At 39.4% G+C, this 11,968-nt stretch overlaps 1 protein-coding gene across 2 annotated transcripts; it reads right to left on the reverse strand.

The window, feature by feature from the left end:
• Window positions 1-677: 677 nt before the first annotated feature.
• LOC121178700 lies at window positions 678-7,538 on the reverse strand. Of its 2 annotated transcripts, XM_041032989.1 has the most exons (8): window positions 7,383-7,538; window positions 6,156-6,449; window positions 5,442-5,747; window positions 4,978-5,292; window positions 3,246-3,296; window positions 2,984-3,067; window positions 2,715-2,770; window positions 678-1,938 (listed from the first exon to the last, which is right to left on the reverse strand). In XM_041032989.1, the coding sequence occupies exons 1-8, from the start codon at window positions 7,420-7,422 to the stop codon at window positions 1,729-1,731; spliced, it is 1,356 nt and encodes a 451-aa protein (XP_040888923.1). In that variant the 5' UTR covers window positions 7,423-7,538; the 3' UTR covers window positions 678-1,728. The 2 variants fall into 2 exon arrangements, with proteins under 2 accessions (XP_040888923.1, XP_040888924.1); XM_041032990.1 differs by lacking the exon at window positions 3,246-3,296.
• Window positions 7,539-11,968: the final 4,430 nt, after the last annotated feature.

The raw sequence follows: 11,968 nt of genomic DNA on the forward strand, positions 1-11,968 counted from the left end.
GAATCAGAAATGTGCTTTCCCAGCTTCACATGCTGCCTCCTGTCTGACAAGAAGTCTGTGATCCACCTGCAGGTGGAGTCAGGCACGTTCAGCTGGGAGAGCTTGTCCTGCAGCAGAGCCGGAATGATGGTGTTGAAAGCGGAACTGAAGTCCACAAATGCAATATTGATGACAAAAAATAGCATGTGAATATTTGACAATATTGTAGTGACCTAGAATTGAGGCTGCAATAAAGACTGTAAAGTCACTGGATATTATTGTAACATTGTAAAGTGCTTGAAAAGACAAACTAAGCAGTCTAGTGCCATTCTGTGGCTAAAGTACTGTTAAACTCTGATGACGGCTGGTAGAGGTACTGCTGCTAGTTTCTCTGCCAGTCCATCCATAGTGAAACTAGAGAACTATTATCTCATTCCTTTCACTAAAAAAGGCAAATTAGACGTCTTTATTAGTGCAAGAATTTAATTAGCATACACTGGTTATTAATTTCATTGTCAGTGTCTGTGTGTGAAACAGAGGGAAGCTTCAGCGAGCTGGAGACAGAAGGATCCAGTCCAGGGTTTGGATTGGGACATTTCCCGTTCTTCACATGGATTTAAGATAAGTGTAATTGAACTAAAAAAATGTAGTTGACTAAACTAAAACTTACTGGTGTAACTAAATTAAATTTTCTTCGGGGTGACGCCACAGTGAAACAGAAGAGTGTGTTTTTTGGACTTGGTTTGACCATGTCACTCACAGCTGAGTGTCTGGTTTTGGGGATCAGTACATGTGAACCAGTGCAACAGTGTGTGTTAATAGTTTTTGAGCAACAGTGGAGCTCAGTGACACGGAGGAAGAAGAAGCATCAGGTTCTCGGTACAGTACGACAACAGAAGGAGATTTTCAGTGTTCTTTCATGGGATTTTTGACAGTTATCAAAATGCAGAATCCTCTGAACATCTCCGTGGAGTCTTGTGCACACCTGCTGCTATTCTGATGGATTTGTCATGAGAACTAGTGATAGCTATGTTACGGTCCTTAGTTTAAATCATCATGCAAGCGTTTTGCTTTTCTAACCAACAAGAAAAACAAAGTCACCTCTGTCTTTTATTTAGGAAGGAAATGAAAATACATTTATATGCAGCACAGAATATCACAACATGTTTCAAGATGTGTTAGGTGCTATGACTTGGCAGGATGAGGTTTTAGCTGTGGTGTTGAAAAAAGGAAGACTTTGATGCAGATTTGTGATACTGATGTGATGAACCTGTTACAGTAGAGCATGAAAGAATGTTGCCAGCTCATTAAACAGATTTATTTTTTTAGGTATTTGGAGCAAACTCTAAAACAAACACTCTGAAGATATATTTTAACACTATATTAACAATGCAGTAGCAGTCTGTGCTCTAATAACGGCCCGTAAACTTGCAGTCACTTAGTTGAGTCATCAGTAGCAGCTTCTCCTTCAACCTTTTGATAGAATATTCAAATCAAATATTCAAGTCACAAAACCTGGTGTGAATGATCAGTCCTGTGAGTCACTGGGATTTAAGTCTGAGCTGCATTTCACTGTAAACAACCATGTCAGAGATGAATGACCTGAAGTCTTGGCCACAGATGCTATAGATTTCACATATTACTGACAGGGCTGATCTTTCCTCATTGCTGCTGTGTCTTGTTGAATGTTCCATAGTGAGGATCCTCTGCAGATCTGGATAGTTGAATGATAGTAGAGTAGGTTGGACCTTAAATGAACTTCAGAGTAGAGTATTCGCAGGCAGAGGAGGAGGGGTCGGACATCAGTGCCTCACCACCAGCTTTTTGAAAGCTGATGGAAGAGTAAAGCAGGGAGGAAGAGGGGTTTGTGTAAAGGTTTGCATGGGCATAAATCGTACTCATGGCATTTCCTGTGTCAGGCTTCTGGAGGTTCTCCTGGATGTCCTCATAGACATTATCCTTCCAGGGAAGAACAAAAAATACAGTTTAACAATTCAGTTTCAATTTTAATGTTCTACTCAACTGTCCAAACAAATTATACTATAACACTGTACATTTTCTGTTGTAGCCACTCAACAGTGGGCTTATGATAATTTTCTCATGGTAATGTTTAGGGGTGGTGAAAAAAATAGACTATTGATTAATCGCGATCATATGATGGACAAATATGAGTCCATTATTAAATTTCCAAACCTCGATTATTTTTGCTCTTTTAAAAATTGTAGTACGTAGCAGTGACTCCTCCGCTGTTGACTAACAGTCATAACAAGACACCCTGTAACAGAGCCAGCGAGTGAGCTTACTATGTGGACGAAGAAAAACCATTAACCAGCAACCAACCAATTCATCCAGCTCCATCTGGGCTAAAAGAGCATGTGACTGTATTTTGGTTTTTGTGGCAGGAGCTCTAAACACGTCGACAGAATGTACGTTGTCTGCAAACTTTGCCGCATTAAGCTGAAGCACTGTGGCAATACTAGCAACATGTCAGGTCAAATTCATGCAGTACCTGCACAGGTTTAGTACACTATTGATAACAAATCCGCATTAGGACTGTCACTGGAAATATGAAAAGATATTGCGTCAGTGTTGTTGGCAAACATTAACAGTTTGCAACCCAAGTACTTAAATGTCAGACATTATTCTTGTATGAATAATCTAAGTCATGCTTATTTTTCCAGCTATTTAAGTACAGAATACACATACACAGGAAAAACATATGTCCATACACTAACCTCTCTGGTGTGCTGTGCTGCTGCTCTGTTTGTGGTGTTTTTTGAATGTGAAAATCCTGGATGAAAGTAAAGGAAGAGAGCACACAGACAGACAGACAAGCAGAGGGACATAAAGTGGATTAATGAGATAAATGATTGAAGATCAACTCCAGCTAATAAGGTCAGTGCTAATGTCACACGGTTCGTGTGCTGTGGGGATTTTGGCACCACAATCGTACAGGATAGAGAATTGCGTGAATGTGCGTTTGTGTTCCGAGAGTTCATCTTACGTTTGTAGATAAGAATCAAAATCAGCATCAGCATCAGCAGCACAGCTACACAGATGATCACAGCAATGACTGCCTCAGAACGTCCTGCAGGATCGAGCACACAACAGAGAAAACATCCAGTGTTGATTAAAACCCAGTCAGCATGTCATTACCATCCAGAGCTGAGCTGTCTGTGCCGAGGAATTTAAGAGCAGTTTTACAGTTTTTACTCTTATTACTCTTCTCCAGCAGAAGGTGTAAGATATCGATCAGGCTTTCTCACCATGACTCTCAGCCGGTGCTGTAGTGGATGGAATAGGAGATGTGGGTGGTGCTGAAAGCAAACAGTGCATTAAAGTTGTATATGAAAGCTTTCATAAATTAACATGGTCTCATCAAAGGACAGAAAATTTAAGGGACTTCATATATCCATTATAGTATGTTACATTTTTTAAGACAGGCTTCGTGTCTCAATTTCAAAATCTGTGAAAAAGGTCTGTTGTGTGGGAAATGTGCTTATTTGCTTTCTGGCAGACTGTTATATAAGAAGTTTCTGTTCTTATGAAGCTAAAACCAGCAGCTTATTGACTTAGCTTAGCTTCAAAACATGTAGAAAAACCTCATTTCAAAAATGACAATGTTTGTTAACTTCTCTGCTGGTTGCCAAACAACTTCCCAGAGCCAAAAAAAAATTGAAACCAAAAACACTTTCAGTGTAAATGTAGGAGTGTGATTATTGGTAAATGTGAACATAGGCTGTAAAAATGTGAACCTGTACTTTCAGTGTGAAATATAAAGCAGAAAGATGAAGCACTAATTTTAAAATGAAGACACAACATCTCTGTGTTTAAATTAGTAGTAACTACAGAGATGATAGTCCTGCTGTGACATTACTGCAGCATGCTCCTCTGAAAGTCACACAAAAAGGAAGGAAATGAAGACGAGCATAAATAGCATCAAGCTCAGATGTTGTTACTTAAGCTGGAGTCAGCCGGCGTGAGAATGTCACTGATGATTGCTATTTAAAAAACAAAAGACAAATACTTTTACAAACTGGCTAATCATAGAAAGCTAATTAAGCTTCATTCACTGTAATTAATATTACTTCATAAGTTATTAGTTAATAAGTAATAATGCAAAGAAGTAAATCAATACTTAATAGGTAATAATGAAAAAGGCGACTGTCCTTGGTTGACAGTAAATGTTGCGTGTGAAAGCCCCCAGGAGGTTTTACACTTCAGTCAGCGCAGTAATAAAAGAAACATCCTGATGTGCAGATTGTGGGTTCAGCTAACAATTAATCTCATTCTCTGTGGTTGTTGTCAGAGTCTTTGTTGTGAACAGAGATAATAGTAATATTAAACAGTGCACCGGAGAAACGAGGACTGTGACAAAACTTATTGCATTTTTCATCAAGTAAAAACTGAACAATAATGTGAGAGAATGACGAATTGACATCTTAATGCAAAGTCCCATTCAACAACCTGCATGCATCTGCTGAACCATAGTACGCTGTAGCTCCTGAACAGGAAAACAGTTTTCTCTGCTGTTCAGAAGATGGTTTTGTTGTTGGTTTCTGTAAATCATCTGTACGCGAAACCATTGTCTGGCCGGGGTTTGCTACAGTTTCCTGTTGCACAACTATTAATAAGAAACTTCTTGAATTAAAAAATAATAATAATAATAATGAAAAAAAAAAATACACACACACTATTATATATATTACCAGATTTATGACCTGTGTCCATCTACAAGCTACTGAGAATTAGATGGAGGTGGATACAAAGCAACTAAGACAAACTACGAAACGATGAATGAAAACATGCAGCACACCGATATTTAGAACTATCAAGTGCTGTGGATGTGGAGGTAACATCACCTTTCTGTCGGCCATCTTTGGTGTTGAATGTGTAGGTTCCAGGATTAATGTGAACAATGCAGGCATGCATCAGTTAGCCCTCTGCAATCTGAACCAGGATCGGACAACGTCCACATTATAAAATAACATGACTCACCTACAATCATGGAGAATCTGTGGAAGAACTGGTTGCTACGTCGTTTATCGGTGCTTTCTGCTCCACACCAGTATGTCCCAGTGTTGTCTGTTGTTAGATCTCTCACTGTTATGGTAATATTTCTCTTTTTTTTGCCATCAATCATAGAAAACTTTCCTGTGCTCCTGCTGGGGTTTGCGGTGCTTGCTACACGTTGACATACAGATGGATCTTCTCCCTTACAAATGAATTTCTTAATGGTAGAATCTTTTGGGTAAGCACACCAGTACGTGTGATTCTGTCCAGCAGTTAGGGATCTTGTGAAGGTAGTAATGTCTGTGGATAGACAAAAGACTTTAAATGAAATGATGGCAAAAAGACAGTCTAGCAGTGACTGCCATCTTAAAAAAAGCATTTGTAAACATAATTTAGTCATGCCTTAATATATGAGCAAAGTTCAGAGACTGCAGGTGTTAAATACTCACTTTTAACCTCCAGTTTTATTTTTCTGTATGTAAAACTGTAATTTGGGTCTCTTGATTTCACTCCACACCAGTAGACTCCAGCATCCTGTGAGGACACATTACTAATGGACAAGTTGAAGCTGTTTTCCTTGACTGTGAGATTGAACCTTCCATTTGACATTAGAGAAGCTGTTGATAAAATTTCCTCACAGATGTCACCTTTCTCTTTACAGAAAAACTTGTCATCTTCTGTTGAATCACATGTGATGGTGGTTTTAGCTGCTTCATACGCAGTTTGATCAAATGGCTTCTGACAGCTTTTATCCTCTATTGTTAAAAAAGAAAGGTAAAAGATGTTAAATGTATTTTTTATATCATGATTTGTAGTGTGTGCTTTATGAAAAATGATTTCCAGAGGGGTTAGTTACTGTATATAGGCAATGACTTCAGTTAGAAGGGGATTCCACTGAATGTGAAACGTTTTAGCCTAAAGCCTGGACATAAATGTCAGTATACTCTGGCATTTGAGAAAGTTTCTATACCTGAGTGAGATACCTGCTATCACCAAACTGTAGATTGTGTGGTATAAAACCGAAATACAGGTATCAGTTCTTGTGTCTGTTATTTGATGTTTTAAAAAACCTCACTCTCCCACTGACAGATAATAATAATAATGGTAATAGTAACTTGACAATGACAGTAGACAGTAGTAGAAAAAGACGGAGCATTTCTTACCAACTTCCAGTTCCAGGTTTGTTTCGAATGGTGACTTAGATCTTTGAGATATAGACTTGTAATCCCCAAAGTCCTCTTGTGTCAGTTGTTTGATGACTCTGAGATTTTTATTTTTTGTATCATGGTACAGGGAAAGTCTCCCGTTGGTTTCCCACATATCCTTTTTAGTGCTTGTTATGGTTCTTTTGGCAGTAGAAACTTTGATTTCATATTGTCCATTTGTGTCAGGATACGTGCAGGTGAATTGAACCCACCCCCCTGGGCATCCCCGTACTTCAGCCGAGGCCTCACAGCCTGTTGATCAAAGAGAACAGTTAACCTGCCGCCTGACACTGAAACAGCCCCAGTGCTTTAGTCTGAATCAGCTCTGTCAGCTGAACACACACCGTCTGGATCATGCCAGGAATCGGTAGATTACAGACGTGTTCAGTTAAACTTGTTTATTTTTATTCAGACATATTTTTATGTTTCTTTCTAGTAATTTCTGAGAAACATCCAGAGATGCCTCTGCTACTAAAATCTAAGAATAGATTTTGTAAAGATGAATAATTTCACAGTCACAGTTTTTGAGTATTTGCTACGCAGCAGAAGTGTCTTTGCTGCACGACTGTGGCTTTTTTTAAAAACTGAAACATTAAAAACGACCCTAACCTGCTTGTAACTGCTTCAGTGTAGATTGAGTCCTGTTAATTTCTTATTCTGTGCAGATTTGTGCTTCTGTTTTTGTTGGATCATTAAAATGTTGGTATAACTTGAAGCTGGGTGTTGTTGTATAACAGGAGCTGTCACTGTGTCTTTTTAGATTGTACCACCAGGAGTGGCCAAAGGCACAGGGTTTTTCAATCCTCTTTAGTATTTAGGTTGAAATATTTTTTGAAATATTTATTTATTAGCTTTAAATCTACATTTTACCTGTCAAACAAACAAACTAAGCATATCACTGTTCACTAGAGCAATATTTCAAGTACATATTGTTTAATTATTGTTTTTCATCCATGTGAATGAGTTATACTGAGAGCAAAACTTGTCTGTTTAAATAAAAATTCAGCACGATGTGTTTTAACAGTATTTAGAGTTTGTGAGCCTGACTTTTGTATTTTGTAGTAATTACTACATTTATTGAGCTTTACATAGTGTTACTGTAAAACTTGTAGTGAGGTACATTAACATAAAACAATTAGCTCAAACCAAACCTGTAACATGAGGAATCAGATGAGCAGCTTTTACCTGTCGTCAGGGAGAGGATGAGAAGAAGAAAGCTCCTCATCGTGTTGGTTTTTGATGCTGAGTTCAGTTGTCAGTTGTAAAGTTATTGCAGTTTCCTCTTTTCAGTTTGTCTGTCAGTTGGTCTCAAAGTGTTATGTTTCCTGAACTTATGTTACCTAAAAACATCACCCTCTACTTTCTGCCTAGCCCTCCCCTTCTTTTCTTGTGTGTCCTGGCATCGGCAGTGAACAGGAAACAAGTGGTAGAGATAGGATGTCCCTGACACTCACGCTATGTCAGAAATAAGAGGAGTGATAATAATAATAATAATAATGATCATAAAGGTAACTAATATGCCTTCCATTTAGGTGAAAGTGATGAAGAGACTGTTTTTCAGAAGAGCTCTTAAACTAATTTTTTGCTTCATTGCTAAAACGTTGTATTTGTATGTCAGGTTTTATTCACGTTATCAGCTTTGACAGTGTGTAGGTCTCATTCCAGATGGGGGAGCAGCAAAAAGCATAATTAACTGTTAGTAAGTGCATCAAACTTCATGTTTGATAAGACTGCCAACCTCAAGCCCCCTAAAGTCCAAGCTTCAGTTACAGTCTGTGCGCCACCTACTGGCAGCAGGAAGTAAGGCTTGTGTGACAATACCAGGTGATCTTCAGGTATCTTACTGAAGAGGAAGGATGGATATTGGTCTGTATCTGGTCAGAGCTTTACTAGGTTGTTCTGAAGGCATCTGGGAAAATGCCAGTATGAAGAAATGTATTGATAACATGTTGTATATGACCTGAGATGCTGCAGGTGCAGGGTCAGTACATGAGGTGGAGGAGAGACACTTAGATTAACGATAGTGGTGTAATAGAATAGTAAATTATATCTACTGCACATTTCCTAAATGTGTCACTGAGTGGACTGAGTGGTTTCAACAGTGTTAATGGCAGGAAACATTGTTTATTTGAAACCAGAAGCTGTGGTAAGCTCCATGGAAAAATGAAGAAACTGACGACAATAGTGGTCACGACTATGATTATGAAAAGAATAGTGATGATGACACACACACACACACACCCGCCATCCTCGAGTTGTTTTTTAACAGCATTGCGATATTAACCTTACCCAGTGAAGCCACATACAGCCAACAGTATGTTAATCACATTGCATTCCCTGCTGTTGCACAAAACCACAGCAAACTGTTCCAGGCTGTGAGGTGATTTGCTGGATCTGATGATGCACATGGGCCCAAAAAGAATTTTTCTCATAAACACGAGAAAAGTCACGACAAAAGAAACAACTTTACAATTATGACTTAATATTTCTGAGCTTTACAAACATTATATTCAACTTTTATCCATCACAGACTTATTTTATATATCATTCATGTGTGTGCAGGTAGTCAAAGTGCGGAAGAGGATTAGGTCCACATGTGAAAAAAAAAAAAAGTAGGATTCTGACTCCGAACTTAGAATTCAAATTTTTACATTGAGAAATTTTAGAATAGGCATGAGCCTATCAGCTGAACAACAGACAGGAAGTTTCAGTCACTGTGAGGCAAACCGCCAGCAGGAGCATCTTCAGTTATCTGTCGGGTTGATGGGTGTTTGGCTGGAGATGACCTGGAGTCAGAATGGAGAAGTTAGAGCAAATATCTCACTTCAAGCGAAACGCTGTGTTGACACCTCCTGTTAATCCACCGGTGTTCACCTACAGAGCGTGCGAATGTGTGAAGCAAATGTGAAGTCATGAAAATATGATAACGATGGTTGCAGAAGGAACCATTAAAGCAGCATCCTGCAGTGTTTGAGTACCAGAGAGTCCTCACACTGACCTCCACACACACCAGCAGCTTGTGTTGACTGTGCTGAAGCCTACAGTTTAAGGACATCTCTCACAACTACGAACACAGATCATTTTTCTGGACAGTCCTCTCTGGGTATCTTGGCCTTGTGGACCGCCTTATTTTTGAAAAAGGCGAATGGTTTTTGGCGAGTGCTGTGGGTTTGGAGTCTGATAACGTATGTCATCTGCTCCAAGTGAAACATGGAACAATGGCTGAGTGTGTGTGTTAAGGGTTTACGAGCGTGTTTGCAAATCTGGAAAGAAAACAGAGCTAAGATAGGGATTTTATACAGTTAGGGGTCTGCAGAGTAAATCCAAATCACACATGCAGATGTGTGTTTATAAAGACACTGGCTGTGATTTATTAGTTATTTATGAGTTGCGGGTGTAAAGGACATTTGCACAGGCGATTGAATAAAAGCTGAATAAGAGTGACAAACTACAGAGAGATCAGGAACACAACATGATGGTTTTCGTGTGATTTTTCTTTTTTGTTTGTCTTTGGTGGATTAGTTTGCTCTTTTGGGAATATGGAGGTATTTTTTACCCCATTATCTCCCCAAGTCTCGGTGTAAATACACCGATCAGGCATAACATTATGACCAAATGCCTGATATTGTGTTGTTCCCCTTTAGCCATCACAGTTTGGCCCTTGTCAAACAACTTTGAGGACAAAATGTTCACCTGCTGCCTAATATACCCCCTCCCCCACTAACAGGCGCCGTGATGAAGAGCTAATCAGTGTTACTGACTTCACCTGTCAGTGGTCGTGGTGTAATGTTAAGTGAGATGCATTGCAGTAGTGATCTGATCACACCTCGCCTCACACCAGGCCTTCATAGGTGGGAAGCTGAAGTCTTTTGAGAAGCAGGAGGGGAAGCACATGTGGTTTTTGTGTTGCTTCATTGTGGTTAACTCAGTTCATCTTTAATAAACATCAGCATGCATAGTCATGCTGGTGCTGATCCACAAGAACACAACTGGAAAAGTTTTATACAAAGTTCAAATACACCAGAACTACAAACAATTCTTACAAGTCTTAGAGCTGATTTTTGTTAAAGTACGGTTGGTAAATGTACCATGCAGATTTTTTATATTTCGACTGAGAAGAACAGTAGAATAGAAATTTTTCATTCATTTCTTCATATCTATTTTACCAGCTAATGATATCCACTGTGTGACTCACGGTTTCTATACAACTGATCTGCAACAGGAAATACGTTTCACTTCAGCAGTGCGGGTCGTTACCTTTGTCACTCAGCACTCCATAACGTGTCCAGTCTGACTGCTCACAGCTAGTTTGATGATGGATGAAAGCAGGGCGGGCGGGAGGAGACGAGAGCCTTTGGCAGAGTTGGATGGAAAGTTTGAGGCTGTGGCTATTTCCTGGAAGCAGAACCTACCAGTGCAGACGTGGTGTATACTGATCTCAAAGTGCACTAACTGTGATGGACAGTGGGATGAACAGAGGCATGATTTTATAATGAGAGATCGTTCTTAATCAGCATCTAGCACTTTAAAAAGCAGCAGTTTACACTGTAATTACAAAAAAACGTGTAATGGAATGAAGCACGTGAGCCTGAGTTGTTATGACCTGACATGTTAAAGAGCGTAGACGCTTCACTGTAAGTTTGATTGATGAGGGTTGATGTTACCCTGCAGTTAGGGGAGCTGTAGTGTGTTTACTTTGGGATTTAAAAGCCTGCCAGTACCCGCTGGCTGCAGGGTGACCTCCTGCAAATTCCACTCTGTAACTGTCAAACACTCGTTTACCCCACCCACAGGTCTACACCCATCCGCTGACCACAACAAGGCCAGACCCTCTGTGACTGATGTATAATGTGGTGCATCCTTTTTAAATAAATACTCCTGTAACTTGACTCTCATCGGTTCTGTGTTTAATTCCTGAAATGCCACTAAACCAGGCATAATCTCGCTTTGAGCTTTAATCTTTGTTTGTTTCTGCATCATTAATTCACAGAGTGACCATGTTGAGCTTCACAGCTGCTCTTATCAGGTTTCGAATTACTTTGTGATACAGTGAGAATGAAGCTGATAATACAGTATAAACATGTTCATCACTAATGGTGGGAAATCTTCCTCCACTTATGCCAAGGTCTTTCTGAAGATGCAACTGCAGTAAATTCCCCTTTTTAAAGTGAAGACGTGTTTTAAACTCCCTCCCTGAAAGCACCTGAGTTGAGAGACATTAAATAAAACATTATTATCTCTTCAAGAAACACAAAAAAGACATTTTAACTCTTCAGTAGCGCTCCCACAGCTCCCAGCTCAATTAAAAAAAAAAACCCATAACTACTCTCAAACAGATATTATCCTCTGTAATGGTCAGTACATTCTAGGAGAATTTTTTTTGTGTGTGGGTGTGGATGTGGGTGTGTGTGTGTGGGTGCATGAGGGGGGGTCTGTTTTAGAAGTGTCCACTTTCCTTTAACCTGCCTGGTATACTTCGACCACAGCAAGTCTTTTCTTTTTATCACATCTCTCCAGTTTGAGGTCAGAGGTCACGGTTAGCCCCAGAATATCAGCACTGTAGCTGGAACCGATGGTTTGGTGACGCAGAGTTTTATACCAGTCTGCATTTTTTTTTTTTTGTTTAATTTGTGTTTTTCAAATGAAGAGAAATCTCAGTGTGGAATGACACTACACAAATAAACCACTGCCAGTGTGCTGCTTTGGTTTATTTGTGTTTAATAATATTTGTCAGTTTCGCCTAATGTTACTTAGGAACAAAATATCCTGGA

This window comes from Toxotes jaculatrix, chromosome 3 (genome assembly GCF_017976425.1).
Source record: "Toxotes jaculatrix isolate fToxJac2 chromosome 3, fToxJac2.pri, whole genome shotgun sequence".
Lineage (NCBI taxonomy): Eukaryota > Metazoa > Chordata > Actinopteri > Toxotidae > Toxotes > Toxotes jaculatrix.